This window comes from Chiloscyllium plagiosum, unplaced genomic scaffold (assembly GCF_037043375.1).
Source record: "Chiloscyllium plagiosum isolate Xiang-an unplaced genomic scaffold, Cpla_swu_hap1 HiC_scaffold_3, whole genome shotgun sequence".
Classification (NCBI taxonomy): Eukaryota; Metazoa; Chordata; class Chondrichthyes; order Orectolobiformes; family Hemiscylliidae; genus Chiloscyllium; species Chiloscyllium plagiosum.
The window spans coordinates 153,224,736-153,241,735 of record NW_028270141.1 but is presented as its reverse complement, the minus strand read 5'-3'; the positions used below and the strand labels follow the sequence as shown (position 1 = coordinate 153,241,735).

The 17,000-nt window shown below is 43.7% G+C and overlaps 1 protein-coding gene across 1 annotated transcript in view; it reads left to right on the top strand.

Annotated features, from left to right (window-relative positions):
• LOC122540179 (dynein axonemal heavy chain 8-like) overlaps window positions 1-17,000 on the top strand; it is a 1,258,818-nt gene that overhangs the window by 836,113 nt on the left and 405,705 nt on the right. The window contains exon 45 of the mRNA XM_087976819.1: window positions 16,079-16,165. Within this exon, the coding sequence (XP_087832945.1) occupies window positions 16,079-16,165 (87 nt within the window). The remainder of the gene's footprint in view (window positions 1-16,078; window positions 16,166-17,000) is intronic.

Below are 17,000 nucleotides of genomic sequence, written 5' to 3'. Positions count from 1 at the left end.
CACGAGGAACGAAATGAAAGAACAGGTCTCCAAGGGTAAGAATCTCTGGATTACTACCCAAACCACATGTAAATTGGCTTAGGGCTAAGAAAATTAGGGAAGCAAATAGGTGGCTAAAGGAGTAGTGTGGGAAAGAGGGGCGTCACTTCATGGATCATTGGCATCCGTTTTGGAACAGGAGGGATCTGTACTGATGGGACAATCACCACCTGAACTGATCTGGAACCAGTATTCTAGTGAAGAAGACAAATACGTTGGTCACTAGGACTTTAAACTAGTGAATCGGGAAGGGGGGGAGTAACAGGAAGTATGATGGTAAATAAAAAGACAAGCATCAGGTTAGCATGTGTGCAGGAAGATTTAACTATATGGCAGACTATGAAAGAAGTGAACAGGAAGGATAACTCAGGAGATATTATTAATGGAGATGTTGGAATTCATAAAGAGGGTACAAAAGCTAGCATTAGGGCACTTTATCTGAACGCTCGTAACAAGGTAGATGAGTTAACGGCATAAATCATTGCAAAAGAATATGGTTTAGTAATCATTACGGAGACATGGTTACAGGATGGTCATGACTGGGAGTTAAGTATCCAAGGGTATCAGACTATTTGTTAGGACAGACAGGAAGGTAAGGGAGGTGGTGTAGCTCGGACCTTTAAAGATGACATCAGGGCGGTGGTGACAGATGATATAGATTCTATGGAGAATAAGGTTGAATCCATTTGGGTGGAAATTAGAAATTCTAAGAAGAAAATATCACTGATAGATGTAGTCTATAGGCCATCAAATAATATCACAATGGGGCGGGCAATAAACAAAGAATGCCTTTGTACAGCAATTATCATGGGGGATTTTAATCTACATGTCAATTGGTCAAACCAGGTCCATCAGGATAGCCTTGAGGAGGCGTTTATTGAATCAATCTGCGATAGTTTTTTTGAACAGTATCTAATGGAACCAATGAGGGAGCAAGCTATCCTTGATCTGGTCCTGTGTAATGACACAGGAATAATAAATAACCTCATAGTTAGGGATCCTCTTGGAAGGAGCAGTCATTACATAGTTGAATTTAGAATACAAATGGAAAAGGAGAAGATGAAATCTAATACCAGGCTCCTGTATATAAACAAAGAAAACTACAATCGGATGATGAGGAAGGAGTTGGCTAAAGTAGACTGTGACTATAAGCAAAGACTTTATGGTGGGACAGATGATGAACAGTGGAGGACTTTCAAAGCAATCTTTCAAGGTGTTCAGCAAAGGTAAATACCAGTGAAAAGGAAGGATTGTTGGAAAAGGGGTAATCTGCCATGGGTGTCTAAGGCAATAAGGCAGGTTATCAAATTGAAAGAGAAGGCATACAAAGTGGCCAAGATCAGCATGAAACCAGAAGATTTGGAAAGCTTTAAAGGTCAACAGAAAGCCACAAACATATCTATAAAGAAAAGTAAGATAGATTATGAGAATAAACTAGCTCAGAATATAAAAATATATAGCAAAGGTTTCTATAAATATATAAAATGAGAAAGAGTGGCTAAAGTAAACATTGGTCCTTTAGAGGATGAGAAGGGGGTATGAGGAAATGGGATATGAGGAAATGGCTGAGGCATTGAACAGATATTTTGTGTCAGTCTTCACAATGGAGGACATGAATAACATGAGTCTAGATTAGAGTGGTGCTGGAAAAGCACAGCAGGTCAGGCAGCATCCGAGGAGCAGGATGCTTCCTGCTGTGCTTTTTCTGAACCACTCTAATCTAGACTCTGATTCCAATATCTGCAGTACCCACTTCTGCCTAGCCAACATGAATAATATGCCAGTAATTGACAAGGAGATGAAGGAAGGTGAGGACCTGGCAACAGTCATTATCATGAAAAGGGTAGTGTCGGGCAAGCTAATGGCCCTAAGGATGGACAGGTCTCCTGGCCATGATGGAATGCATTCCAGGCTACGAAAAGAGATGGCAGAAGAAACAGCAAATACAGTTGGGTAGTTTTCCAAAATTCACTGGACTCTGGGACAGTTCGAGCAGATTAGAAAACAGCAAATGTCACACCGCTGTTTAAAGAAAGAGGTAGACAAATGAGGAATTATAGACCAGTTAGTGTAATTTCCGTCATGGGGAAAATGCTCGAGTCTATTATCAAGGAAAAAATAGCAAAGCATCTAGATAGAAGTTGTCCCATTGGGTGGGCGCACCATGGGTTCATGAAGGGCAGGTCATGCTTAACTAATCTAATGGAATTCTATGAAGACATAATGGGCATGGTGGACAATGGGGATCCAATAGATATAGTGTATCTAGATTTCCAAAAGGCATTCGGCAAGGTGCCAGACAAAAGAGTGCTGCATAAGATAAAAACGCATGGTCTTATGGGTAATGTATTAGCATGGATAAAGGATTGGTTAAAAGTGGGGTTAAATGAGCGCTTTTCTGGTTGCAATCAGTCACTAAAATGTGACTCAGGGATCAGTGTTAGGACTGCAATTATTCACAATTTACATGAATGATTTGGAGTTGGGGGCTACGTATAGTGTATCAATGTTTACGGATTACACTGAGGGGGTACAGTAAAGTGTGCAGAGGATTCTAAAAGTTTGCAAAGGTACATAGGTAGTTTAAGTGAGTGGACAAAGGTCTGGCAGATGGAGTACAATGTTAACAAATATGAAGTCATCCATTTTGGTAGGAACAACAGTAAAAAGGACGATTACTTGAATGGTAAAATATTGCAGCATGCTGCTGTGCAGAGGGACCAGGGTGTCCTTGTGCATGAATCACAGGAAGTTGGTCTGCAGGTGCAACAGGTCATTAGGAAGACAAATGGAATTTTGCCCTTCATTGCTAACGGGATTGAGTTTAAAAACAGGGAGGCTATGTTGCAGCTGTAGAGGGTACTGGTGAGGCCACACCTGGAATACTGTATACAGTTTTGGTCCCTTTACTTGAGAAAGGATGTACTGGCACTAGAGGGGGTGCAGAGGTGGTTCATTAGGTTAATTCCAGAGTTGAAGGGGTTAGTTTATGAGGAGAGACTAAGTAGATTTGGATTATTTTCATTGGAATTTAGAAGAATTAGGGGAGATCTTAAAGAAACATATAAAATTATGAAGGGAATAGATAAGATGGAAATAGAGAGGATGTTTCCACTGGAAGGTGAAACTGGAACAAGAGGGCATAGCCTCAAAATTAGGGGGGAGCAGATGTAGGACTGAATTGAGAAGGAACTTCTTTACCCAGAAGGTTGTGAGTCCGTGGAATTCCCTATCCAGAGAAATAGTTGAGGCTTCCTCAGTAAATATTTTCAAAGTAAGATCGGTAATTTTCTGAACCGGAATGAAAGATAAGGCCATGAAAAGATCAGCCATGATCTTATTGAATGGCGGTTGGACTTGAAGGGCCTACTCCTGCTCCTGGTTCTTATGTTGTTTTAGGGTAGTCCCACCAAGCTAGGAATAAGTCTGGTGAATCTACATTGCACTTTCTCTGTGGCAATAATATCTTTCCTGAGATGAGGAGACTAAAACTACACACGGTAATACAGATGGAGTCTGACTAAGTTTGTATACAATTGAAATGAGGCCACATTATTTCTGTATTCAAATTTTCTTGCAATAAAAGCTAACATTCCATTATCCTTCCTGGTAGCATGTTGTATCTGACACGTTAGCCTTTAGCAACTTATAGTCAGGGGCACCCATGTCCCTTTGCGTGGCAACATTTGCCAATCTTTCACTACTTAAGGAATACTCTGTACATCTGTTCTTCCTACAAAGGTGGATAACCTCACATTTTCCATCTGCTGTTTTCTTTCCCAATCATCAGCGTTATAAAGTAAGAGTTATGCAGCACATAAACAGACCCATTGGTCCAACTCGTAATTGCGGACCAGATATTCTTAACTGATCTCGTCCCATTTGCCAGCACTTGGCCAATATCCCTCTAAGATAAAAAACAAGGACTGCAGATGCTGGAAACCAGAGTCTAGATTAGAGTGGTGCTGGAAAAGCACAGCAGGCCAGGCAGCGTCTGAGGAACAGGAAAATCGATGTTTCAGGCAAAAGCCCTTCATCAGGAATAGAGGCAGGGTGCCTGCAGAGTGAAGAGATGAATGAGAGGGGGTGGGGGTGGGGAGAAAGTAGCATAAAGTACAATAGGTGAATGGCGGTTGGGATGGAGGTGATAGGTCAGAGAGGAGGGTGGAGTGGATAGATGGAAAGGAAGATAGGCAGGTAGGACAGGTCATGGGGACGATGCTGGAAGGATAAATGAGAGGGGGCTGGGGCTCATGGCATCAATGTGGATTTCACCAGTTTCCTCAATTCCCCTTCCCCCACCTCACCCCAGCTCCAACCTTCCAGCTCAGCACTGCCCTCATGACTTGTCCTACCTGCCTATCTTCCTTCCCACCTATTCACTCCACCCTCTTCTCTGACCTATCACCTTCATCCCCACCCCATTCACCTATTGTACTCTATGCTACTTTCTCCCCACTCCCACCCCCCTCTCACTTTATCCCTCCACTCTGCAGGCACCCTGCCTCTATTCCTGATGAAGGGCTTTTGCCCGAAATGTTGATTTTCCTGCTCCTTGGATGCTGCCTAACCTGCTGTGCTTTTCCAGCACCACTCTAATCTAGACTCCAATATCCCTCTTGAACCCTTCCTATTCATATATCCATCCACACACCTTTTAAACGTTGTAATTGTAACATCAGTTCCTCTGATTGTTCATTCCATACATGCACCACCCTCTGCATAAAAACATTGCCCATCTGCTCTCTTTTAAATCTTTCTCCCTCACCCTAAACCTATGCCCTCTGGTTGGATTCCCCTATACTGGGAAAAAGATCTTAGCTATTTACTGTATCCATGTCCCTCATAATTTTATGAACCTCTATAAGGCCACCCCTCAGCCTCCAACTCTCCAGGGAATATAACCCCAGTCTATTCAGCCTATCCCTACAGCCAAGCCTTCCAATCCTCGCAACATCCTTGTAAATCTTTACAACATCTTTTCTATAGCAGAGAGAGCAAAATTGAATGCAGTATTCTAAAAATGGCCTTGCCGATATCCTATACAGCCACAACATGACCAAAATCTTTACTCAATGCACTGAGCAATGAAGGCAAGTATGTCAAATACCTTCTTTACTATCCTATCCACCTTCAATGATCTATGAACCTACACCACAAGATCTATGTTCAGCAACACTCCCCAGTACCTGACTGTTAAGTGCATAAGTCCTGCCCTGACTTGCCTTACCAAAATGCAACATTTCACACTTATCTAAGTTAAACTCCATCTGCCATTCCTTAGCCTATTGGCCCATCTGACTATGGTTGGTTGTACTGTGAGATAACCTTCTTCACTATCCATTACACCATCAATTTTGGTGTAATCTGCAAATTTACCAACCATACCTCCTATATTCACAACCAAGTCATTTTTATAAATGACAAGAAACAGTGGACTCAGCAGTTATCCTTGCAGCACAGTGCAGGTCGTAGGCCTCCAGTTTGAAAACAACCCTTCACTCTCATCTTCTGCATCCTACATTCAAGCCAATTTTTTTATCAAACTGGCCAGCCTTCCAAAGGACTTCATATAATCTAACTTTCTTAGCCTCATTCCTGATGAAGGGCTTAAGCTCGAAACGTTGATTCTCCTGCTTCTGGGATGCTGCCTGACCTGTGCTTTTCTCACACCACACTCATCAACTCTGATCTCTAGCATCTGCAGACCTCACTTTCTCCTAATTTTGCTAACCGGTCTACCATGTAGAACCTTGCCAAATGCTTGCTGAAGTCCATGGAGACAATGACTACCGCTCAGCCTTCATCACTTCATCACTTTGCCACTTCTTCAGAAAACTCAATCAAGTTACTGTGATGCAATTTCCCATGCACAAAGCCATGTTGACTATCCCTGATCAATTCTTGCTTTTCCAAATGCATGTAAATCCTATCCCTCAGCATTCCTTCCAATAACATACCCACCACTGATGTCAGGCTTACCAGTTCACCTTGGCTTTTCCTCACCACCTTTCTTAAATAATAGCACCATATTATCCAAGAAGCCTGTCCAAATCCTTTTGAAATATTCTACATCTTCCTGCCTAGCTTTGTGCTATTGATAAATTTGGAAACATTACATTTCCAAATCATTGATATATATTATGAACATCTGGGGCCTAAGTACTGATCCTTGCGGTACCCCACTGTTCACAGTCAGCCAATGAAAGAATGAACCATTCATTCCAATTCTGTTTTTTATCAGGCAATCCTTAATCCATGCCAGTGCCTTACCCACTATCCCATCTGTTTTAATTGTGCTAATCGACTTCCTGTGGGGACTCTTTTCAAAGGCCTTCTGAAAATCCAAATATACAACACCTCCTTTATCAAGTTTGTTAGTAACATCCTCAAAATGTTCCCACTCATTGGTTAAACACAATTTTCCATTCACAAATCTATCCAGTGTCCAACTAGATCATTTTTGACCACATGTTAATTTATTGTGTCCTTTATGATAGACTCCAGTGTTTTCCCGAACCACTATTGTAAGGCAAACATGTCAGTCGCTCATTTCTTTCTTTTCTTATTCCTTTTTGCTGATTTTTGCAAGCTTGCAATCTGCAAAAATCACTTCAGATTCTATGGAATTTTGAAATATGATTACCAATGTATCAACTATCTCTATAGTCACCTTTCAATTTTCTGTGCTGTCATATGAACTTTCAGACCTATTAATGTCTCCAGCACAATCTCTAATTTGCTTAAATTCATCTTCCCTGGTCACTTGGCTCTCTAATTCTGGGAGATTGTTTGTACCTTCCTTAGTGAAAACAGACAGAAACTGATCATTTGGCTTCTTTGCCATGTCTCTAATCCCCATTATAAGTTTGCCTGACTGCTTTTTAATGAACCGTGGCTAAGCAACCTTGGTTAATTTCCCCTGGTTAAGCAACACTTTAATTTAAAAATCTTATCCTTCTCTTCCTGTCTCTCCAAAGTTTTGCCCTCTTGATCTTTGTGCACTCCACCAACAAGTAACCCTCTGTAAAAACCATACTCATCCAATTCTATCCTTCCAATTCTATCCAATTAATTACTCTACCATTTATAGCTGTATTCTGTGTAAGCTCTAGAGTTTTCTTCCTAACCCTCTTTGCATTTTTCCCCTCTTTTAGAATGAACCTTAAAAACCTAACTTTCTTCTGCCCAAATAGGTCCTTATGAGATCCATTACTAAATTTTGCTTCATGCACATCAGTAATGTAAGTTGGGATATTTTATTACACTAAATGTAACTTGGAAATCCAAGGGAAACTTTTACAAAGATGCAAATCAAGACCAGGAATAGGTCACTCATCAACTCAAGCTTGCTCAGCCTTTATCTAAAGGCCTGGCTGACCTGATTATTCCACATCTGTGTCTGCTTCCAACTACTTTTTAATCAAGGATCTATTTACCACTGCTCTAAAAATCTTCAAATTCTCTGCTTCTACACTTTGTGAGCAACAGAATTCCAAAGACTTTCAGTCTTCTGTGAGAAAAATAATTCCCCTCATCTCTGTCTTAAATGGGTGATGATTTAGAGATGCCGGTGTTGGACTAGGGTGTACAAAGTTAAAAATCACACAACACCAGGTTATTGTCCAACAGGTTTAATTGGACTCAGGCGACTGACTGTGTGGAGTTTGCACATTCTCCCCGTGTATGCGTGGGTTTCCTCCGGGTGCTCCGGTTTCCTCCCACAGTCGCAAAGATGTGCGGGTTAGGTGAATTGGCCATGCTAAATTGCCCGTAGTGTTAGGTTAAAAGGGGTAAATGTAGGGGTATGGGTGGGTTGCGCTTCGGCGGGTCACTGTGGACTTGTTGGGCCGAAGGGCCTGTTTCCACACTGTAAGTAATCTAATCTAATCTAATCACACTAGCTTTCAGAGCAACGCTCCTTCATCATCATGTTACAATCAAGCCCTCCACTATCACCTGATGAAGAAGCATCGCTCCGAAGGCTAGTGTGCTTCCAATTAAACCTGTTGGACTATAACTAGGTGCTGCGTGATTTTTAACTTAAATGGGTGAAGTAATGATCCCTTGTTCTAATTCTCCCCCAGTCAACCTACAACTCCCCATAAAGTCTTATCTGTTTAATATAGTCACCTCTTACTCTTCTAAACTCCAGCAGATACAATCCCAGCCTACTGCTATAATGTTCCTCATAAGACCAATGCCTATTCCAGGTATAAGTCGAGTTAACCTTCTCTTAATTTCTTCTAATGCAATTACGCTCTTCCTTAAATAAGGATACCAAAACTGAAGACAATACTTCACGTGTGGTCTCACCAATATAACTTATAACTGATGCAGTGCTTCCCTACTTTTATAATCAATTCCTTTAAGTGAATTCTTACATTCTATTAGCTTTTCTAATTACTTGCTGTAGCTGCATACTAACCTTTCACAGTTCATACTCCAGGATACTCAGATCCTTCTGTAGAGCTCTGAGATTCAATCTCCCACTACTTTGCTCATATGCTTTTTAAAAAAATTCTTATTAACAAAGTGGACAATTTCACATTTTCCCACATCAGACTTCATTTGCCAGAATTTCGCTACTTAACTTGTCCATATCCCATCATAGCCTCCTTACAGGCTTTTCACAATTTACTTTATCCCCAGTGTACTACTTCCTTAAAAAAAATTCACGAATTGGTTAAAATGATTCCATCCATTTTTTAAATAAAGGGGTTAGACTCACATTTTCCAATCTATGCAAACTGCACTGAAGTAATATTCTGTATAAATGTTGAATTCAATGCCATAGTCACCCAATCAATCACTACAAAAGAAGACAGCTTCCTAAATATAATTTGTTATTTTAGCATTATAAGTTCTGGTATTTGAAGGTTTGTGCAAAGATATTTCGTAGCATAGTGGTTAGCACTGCTGCCTCACAGCACGAGAGACCTAGGTTCAATTCCTGCCTCAGGCGACTGATTGCGTGGAGTTTGCACATTCTCCCCGTGTCTGCGTGGGTTTGCTCTGGTTTCTCCCCACAGTCCAAAAATGTGCAGGTTAGGTGAATCGGCCATGCTAAATTGCTCGTAGTGTTAGGTGAAGGGGTAAATGTAGGGGAACGTGTCTGGGTGGGTTGCGCTTCGGCGGGTCGGTGTGGTCTTGTCAGGCCGAAGGGCCTGTTTCCACACTGTAAGTAATCTAATCTAAATTACCCATAGTGTAAGGGGTAGGGGAATGGGTCTGGGTGGGTTGCGGGTCGGTGTGGACTTGTTGGGCCAAAAGGCCTGTTTCCACACTGTAAGTACTCTAATCTAATATTTATTTTAGATATTTTGAGTGCAAAAATACTTTGCAGTACTTTGCTTGTAGGGGCAATAGTGAGATCACTACACCAAAAGACATGGGGGAGTCAGGGCTGTGGAGAGGAAGCATTTGTAGAGATAGGAAAAAGGACATGATGGAGAACACTCAAGGTGTATGGGGGCTTACATAGCATCAGGTGATCTCCTGAGTGGTGTTTTTTGCCAGTGACTACTATGGTCTCCACAAGGGGAACATAGAAGAGCAGTGTGGCAATATCAGGTTGAAATGTCAGAGTTCATTAGTTGGAGATTAGTTGGAGATAAAGCTTGCTGTGGGAATCTCCACATTAAGAGGATGACTGAAAATGGGCTGTCAAGATATTGTGAGGTAAAAGGGTACATTGAGCTCTTAAGTCCCCCACAAACCCTCAGTTGCATTGCCTTGATGTTATATACAACTGAAAAATGGTTGCATCAACACCCAGAATTGGCGGGGTTATTGTGAGTTTGATTGGCAAAAGCACAGGATCCACATGTGCTGAACACTCTGTCATTGAAAGAGCAAATACATGAATCAGATGTTTTGCAAACTTCAGAGCAGTTCATTTGTAAACATTTCATTGCAAATGAGTTATGGGAAGCTGGGGCTCATGCGGGTGCCCATGGCTACTCCTTTGGTCTGATGGAAGTGGGAAGCTTCGAAAGAGATGTTAATTGAGGGTGAGGACTAGTTCCACCAACTAGTGGGTGGCACGGTGGCACAGTGGTTAGCACTGCTGCCTCACAGCGCCAGAGACCCGGGTTCAATTCCCGCCTCAGGCGACTGACTGTGTGGAGTTTGCACGTTCTCCCCGTGTCTGCGTGGGTTTCCTCCGGGTGCTCCGGTTTCCTCCCACAGTCCAAAGATGTGCAGGTCAGGTGAATTGGCCATGCTAAATTGCCCGTAGTGTTAGGTAAGGGGTAAATGTAGGGGTATGGGTGGGTTGCGCTTCGGCGGGGCGGTGTGGACTTGTTGGGCTGAAGGGCCTGTTTCCACACTATAAGTAATCTAATCTAATCTAAAAAATTAGTGTGTCAGTGGAGGGGGACTGGTTGGCTTGGTGGGAGAGGAAGAAACGGAGGGCTTGAAGGCCTTCGCATGGGGATGGATATGTATTGGGACTGGATGTCCAGGTGAAGATGTGGTGTTGGGGCTGGGGAATCGAAAGTCATGGAGGAGGTGGAGGGTGTGGATGGTGTCCCAAATGTATGGGGAGAGTTCCTGGACCAAGGGGAACAGGACAGAGTCGAACTGTGAGGACATGAGTTCAGTGGGGCAGGAGCAGGTGGAGATAATAGGTTGACCGGGGTACTCAGGTTTATGGATTTTGGGTAAGAGGTAGAACCAGGCAGTGCGAGTTTGGGGAACTCTGAAGTTGGAGAGTCCAACTTCCATCAGACTACAGGGGTAGCCTTGAATACCTGCATGGGCTGCAGCAATGCCTGCTTCTTGGAAGGGTACATTGAATAGTCCATCCTCCAAAGTTACACCGGCACCATCCCCCACCTTTTCTTCCACTACATTGGTGACTTGTATCAGTACCTGCAGGTTGAAAGATTCATCAACTTCACCAACACCTTCCACTCTGATCTCAGGTTCACATGGACAATCTCCGACACCTTCTTCCCCTTCCTGGACCTCTCCATCTCCATATCTGGCAACTGACTTAACATGGATATCTATTTCAAATCCATCGACTCTCACAGCTACCTTAACTACACCTCCTTCCACCTCCAAACCCTCTTCTAAAAAGGTGATCCCACACTTCTAATTCCTCCACCTCCACCATATCCATTCCCAGGAGGAGCAATTCCACTCCAGGATATCCCAGATGTCCTCCTATTTCAGGGACTGCAATTACCCCTCCCACATGATCAACAATTCCCTCCAGTGCATATCCTCCATTTCCTGCACCTCTGCCTTCAAATCCTTCCCTCCAACTGCTACGACAGAACCTTCCCCCCCGGTCCTCACCTTCCACCCTACTAATCTCCGGATACAGCGCATTATCCTCCGTCTGAGTCAGACCCCAACACCAGAGATATATTTCCCTCCCCATCCATTTCTGCAATCCACAGGGACCATTCGCGACTTCCTTATGAGGTCCACACCTGCTATCAACCCAGTCTCCAAACCCGGCACCTCTCCTTGCTGCCGCAAGAGGTGTAAAACCTGTGCCCGCACTTCCCCTTTCACTTCCATTCAAGGCCCCAAAGGATCTTTTCACATCTGGTATAGATTTCCCTGCACTTCCACCCACCTCATCTACTGCGTCCGTTGCTCTCCATGTGGTCTCCCCTACATCAGGGAGACAGGACACCAACCCACAGAGCATTTCAGGGAACATCTTTGGAACACACGCACCAAACAATCCCATGGTCCTGTGGCCAACCATAGAGTCATAGAGATGTACAGCATGGAAACAGACCCTTCGGTCCAACCCGTCCATACCGACCAGATATCCCAACCCAATTTAGTCCCACCTGCCAGCACCCGGCCCATATCCCTCCAATCCCTTCCTATTCATATACACATCCAAATGCCTCTTAAATGTAGCAATTGTACCAGCCTCCACCACATCCTCTCGCAGCTCATTCCATACACGTACCACCCTCTGCGTGAAAAAACTGCCCCTTTGCTCTCTTTTATATCTTTCCCCTCTCACCCTAAACCTATGCCCTCTAGTTATGGACTCCCCCACCCCAGGGAAAAGACTTTGTCTATTTATCCTATCCATGCCCCTCATAATTTTGTAAACCTCTATACGGTCAGCCCTCAGCCTCCGACGCTCCAGGGAAAACAGCCCCAGCCTGTTCAGCCTCTCCCTGTAGCTCAGATCCTCCAAACCTGGCAACATCCTTGTAAATCTTTTCTGAACCCTTTCAAGTTTCACAACATCTTTCCAATAGGAAGGAGACCAGAATTGCACGCAATATTCCAACAGTGGCCTAACCAATGTCCTGTACAGCCTCAACATGACCTCCCAACTCCTATACTCAATACTCTGACCAATAAAGGAAAGCATACCAAACACCTTCTTCACTATCCTATCTACCTGTGACTCCACTTTCAAGGAGTTACGAACCTGCACTCCAAGGTTTCTTTTTTTTTAATTTCAAAAATATACTTTATTCATAAAATAATTTGATGGTCTAGACAGTTGGTCATGCCATACATATGTAAACATGTACATACAGAGATCAGAATTTATCATTTTTATACAGGTCTGTACATTTTTCAATCATATGCCCATATAATTAGCTGAGGCGTCAGCAGAGCCCAAATGACTGCATAGGCCCCCTGTTCTTCATTAGGCAGGCAGACTTTACACAGTGGTCTTTCCCCACCGCGCCTTGGCGGCAGCTGCCCCAAGCTTCAGCGCATCCCGCATCACGTAGTCCTGGACCTTGGAATGTGCCAGTCTGCAGCACTCAGTCGGGGTCAACTCTTTCAGCTGGAAGATCAACAGGTTTCGGACCGTCCAGAGAGCGTCCTTCACCGAGTTGATGATCCTCCAGGCACAGTTGATGTTCGTCTCGGTGTGCGTCCCGGGGAACAGGCCGTAGAGCACGGAGTCCCGCGTCACGGCGCTGCTCGGGACAAACCTCGACAAACACCACTGCATTCCTCTCCAGACTTCCTCTGCATAGGCACATTCCAGAAGGAGGTGTGTGACAGTCTCGTCCCCCCCGCAGTCGCTTCGAGGGCAGCGTGCGGTGCGGCTGAGAGTCCGGGCGTGCAGAAAGGATCTCACAGGCAGAGCCCTTCTCACCACCAGCCAAGCCATGTCTTGGTGCTTGTTGGAAAGTTCTGGCAATGAGGCATTCTGCCAAATGGCTTTGACAGTCTGCTCAGGGAACCGCTCGATAGGATCCGCCCTCTCCTTTTCCCGAAGGGTCTCAAGGACATTACGTGCTGACCACTTCCTAATGGACTTGTGGTCAAAGGTGTTTTTCTTCATAAATTTCTCCACGAAGGACACGTGATACGGAACGGTCCAACTACTCGGAGCGTTCCGCGGCAGCAAAGCCAGGCCCATCCTTCGCAACACCGGGGACAGGTAGAACCTCAGTCCGTAGTGATACTTGGTGTTTACGTACCGGGGATCCACGCACAGCTTGATGCAGCCACACACAAAGGTGGCCATCAGGGTGAGGGTGGCATTGGGTGTATTTTTTCCCCCGTTGCCCAGATCTTTATACAGTGAGTCCCTTCGGACCCGGTCCATCTTTGACCTCCATATAAACTGGAAGATGGCCCGGGTGCACTCCAATGTTTCTTTGTTCAGCAACACTCCCTAGGACCTTACCATTAAGTGTATAAGTCCAGCTAAGATCTGCTTTCCCAAAATGATGCACCTCACATTTATCTGAATTAAACTCCATCTGCCACTTCTCAGCCCACTGGCCCGTCTGGTCCAGATCCTGTTGTAATCTGAGGTAACCCTCTTCGCTGTCCACAACACCTCCAATTTTGGTGTCATCTGCAAACTTACTAACTGTACCTCTTATGCTCGCATTCAAATCATTTATGTAAATGACAAAAAGTAGAGGGCCCAGCACCAATCCTTGTGGCACTCCACTGGTCACAGACCTCCAGTCTGAAAAACAACCTTCCACCACCACCCTCTGTCTTCTACCTTTGAGCCAGTTCTGTATCCAAATGGCTAGTTTTCCCTGTATTCCATGAGATCTAACCTTGCTAATCAGTCTCCCATGGTTCCATAGACCACTTCAACTCACCTTCCCACACTCCCAAGTATATGCAAGTCCTGGGCCTCTTCCACCACCAAATCCAAGCCATCCACCAGCTGGAGTAAGAACACCTCAACTTCTACCTTAGGACCCTTCAACCTGGTATCAATATCAATTTCACAAGTTTCCAAATGTCCCCTGTCCCCATCTCATTCCAGATCCGACCCTCCAACTCGGCACCACCCTCTTGACATGTCCTACCTGTCCATCTCATCTTCCTTCCCACCTATCCGCTCCATTCTCCCCTCCAACCTATCACAATTGCCCCCCATCTGCATCTACTTATCGCCTTCACCCCACCCCCACCCCTATATTTATCTCTCACCCCCCCCCCCCCCTCCTCTTCCACATTCCTGATGATGGGCTTATGCCTGAAACTTCAACTCTTCTGCTCCTCAGATGCTGCCTGACCAGCTGTGCTTTTCCAGCACCACCCTTTTCAACTGTGCTGTACGTTGCCTGTTAGGAGCAATGATGAGTTGCCAATGCTTGTCTGAGTGCACAGCTGCCTTTCAAAGATGTTAGTCATGCCCTGAGATAGGGGTAGGTAATTAATGAGATTTTTTAGGAAGATATGGCATGAAACTGTTTTGCAAAATTCTCTCAAACAAATACACTACAACTTGCAGTTAGTCGAAGGATGTAAGATTTAGCCCAAAGTTTCTATGTGTGGTTAGAGATGGACATAGAACTGTATGTTGAACTATGTACATTACATACAAAGCAATAAGAGATTCCTAGATCAAAAGTCCTTCTGTGCACTGAGTGTCAGATGACCTTATGTCATTTCCTGTGATGTCAACAGCTGTCCGTTGACAACTGCTCTCTCATATTGCAATATATTGGCAAACCATAGATAAAAGCAAATTACTGCGAATGCTGGAATCTGAAACCAAAAGAGAAAATGCTGGAAAATATGAGCAGGTCTGGCAGCATCTGTAAGGAGAGAAAAGAGGTGACATTTTGAGTCTAACTGACCCTTTGTCAAAGCTAAAAAAAGGGAGAAATATGCAGGTATTTATACTAGGCTGAGAGAAGGTGAGTCATGGCTCCAGAAGCAAAGGTAGCAATAGAGAGGTGATAATGACAGTGCCTCTTTGATACACAACAGTTAACTGCAGCTATTTCCAGTAATCTGGCAAAAAAAATCCCTCCCATTATTCTAAGGCTGAGATAGAACATTACAGCACAGTACAGGCCCTTCAGCCCTCGATGATGCAGAAGTACTCACTGTCATTATAACCTCTTTATTGCTACCTTTGCTTCTGGAGCCATGACTCACCTTCTCTCAGCCGAGTATATCTCCCTTTTTTTAGCTTTGACAAGGAGGCAGTTGGACTCGAAATGTCAGCTCTTTTCTCTCCTTACAGATGCTGCCAGATCTGCTGAGATTTTCCAGCATTTCCTCTTTTGGTTATTGGCAAACCATTTCATAGGTACTCATCCAAAGGTCAAAAGTTCTCATTACTAACAGCCTCTTTGATACACAACAGTTAACTGCAGCTATTTCCAGTAATCTGGCAAAAAAAAATCCCTCCCATTATCCTGAGGCTGAGATAGAACATTACAGCACATTATAGACCCTTCAGCCCTCGATGATGCAGAAATACTCACTGTTACAGTGGAAATAAAGGCTATTGGATACAAGATGTTGACTACAACTTGGATACACCTCAATTGCAAAGCATTATTTTGGATGGAGGGAATTGTCACAGCCATTCTGAATTTCCTTCCTTTTCGAATACAGGAGGAAAATAAGCTGCTCCTGTTAAAGCTCCCTGACCAATTTTCCTTTCTCTGATTCCATTGAGATCAAATGTTACCAGCAGCCAGCAAAGATTTTTTTTTACTTCTATGTGCACTTGAATTTGGAATACATTAGTTTAGGAATGTTACTTTAAATAAGTTTCTCAATTCAATATCACTATACCACTTTGTTCCCTTATTTGCAGAATCCTGGTTATGCAGGGCGTCAAGAATTGCCAGAAAATCTAAAGATCCAATTTAGGACAGTAGCAATGATGGTGCCAGATAGACAGGTGAGAGATGTTATTCAAATTCTGTGAGTGTTGTATATGAAGAACTCAATCTCAGTGAAGTTTTAATTCAAGATCTCTGAATCTGGCTGTCTCAGCTGTGGCTCAATTAGTAGCTCTCTTAGTTCCCAGTGGTGTGGCATTTTGCCACCTGACATGGAACAGATCTGGAATTCCCATTCTACATTTTTAAAATTTATTTGTGAGACATGGGTGCAACTGGTTGGCCAGCCTTTATTGCCTGTCCCAGGTTGCCCTTGAAAAAGTGGTGGTGAGCTATGTTCTTGAAACACTCAAGTCTACGTGCTGTAAGTAGACCCACTATGCAATGAGGGAAGAAATTCTAGGATTTTGACCCAGCAATAGTGTAAGAAACCAGGGGAAAATGTACCTTAGGACATTAAGCATAACATTGAAAGGTCTGCTGGAATAGTAATTGTATAATTTTCAAGAAGTTGTGCACACTTCAGAAAACTAAATTATACCAACTCGGTAAAATTAAATAACAGACTAGACTCTTCAGAGGTACAAGGAAAGTGCTGAAAAGCATTTATCTAAGAAAATATTTGCTGCAGTTTGGCCATAAAACCTCAGGGAAAGTCCTGAGTTTACATCAGGAAGGGGACAAGTCCAGAAGGTGGATGTCTGCTCCTTGAAATGTGAAAGCTTTGACAAAGGGCTGCTACCATCAGTCCATTCAGCCAAAAAGAAATTTCTCCAGACTGTAACATCAGCAACAAGGACCAGAAATAGGAGCAGCAATATCCTGAATACTTTGTGCAACACTTGACTCACAACACTAGTTACCTCATAACTGCCTTCTGAAATAGGTAAAAAC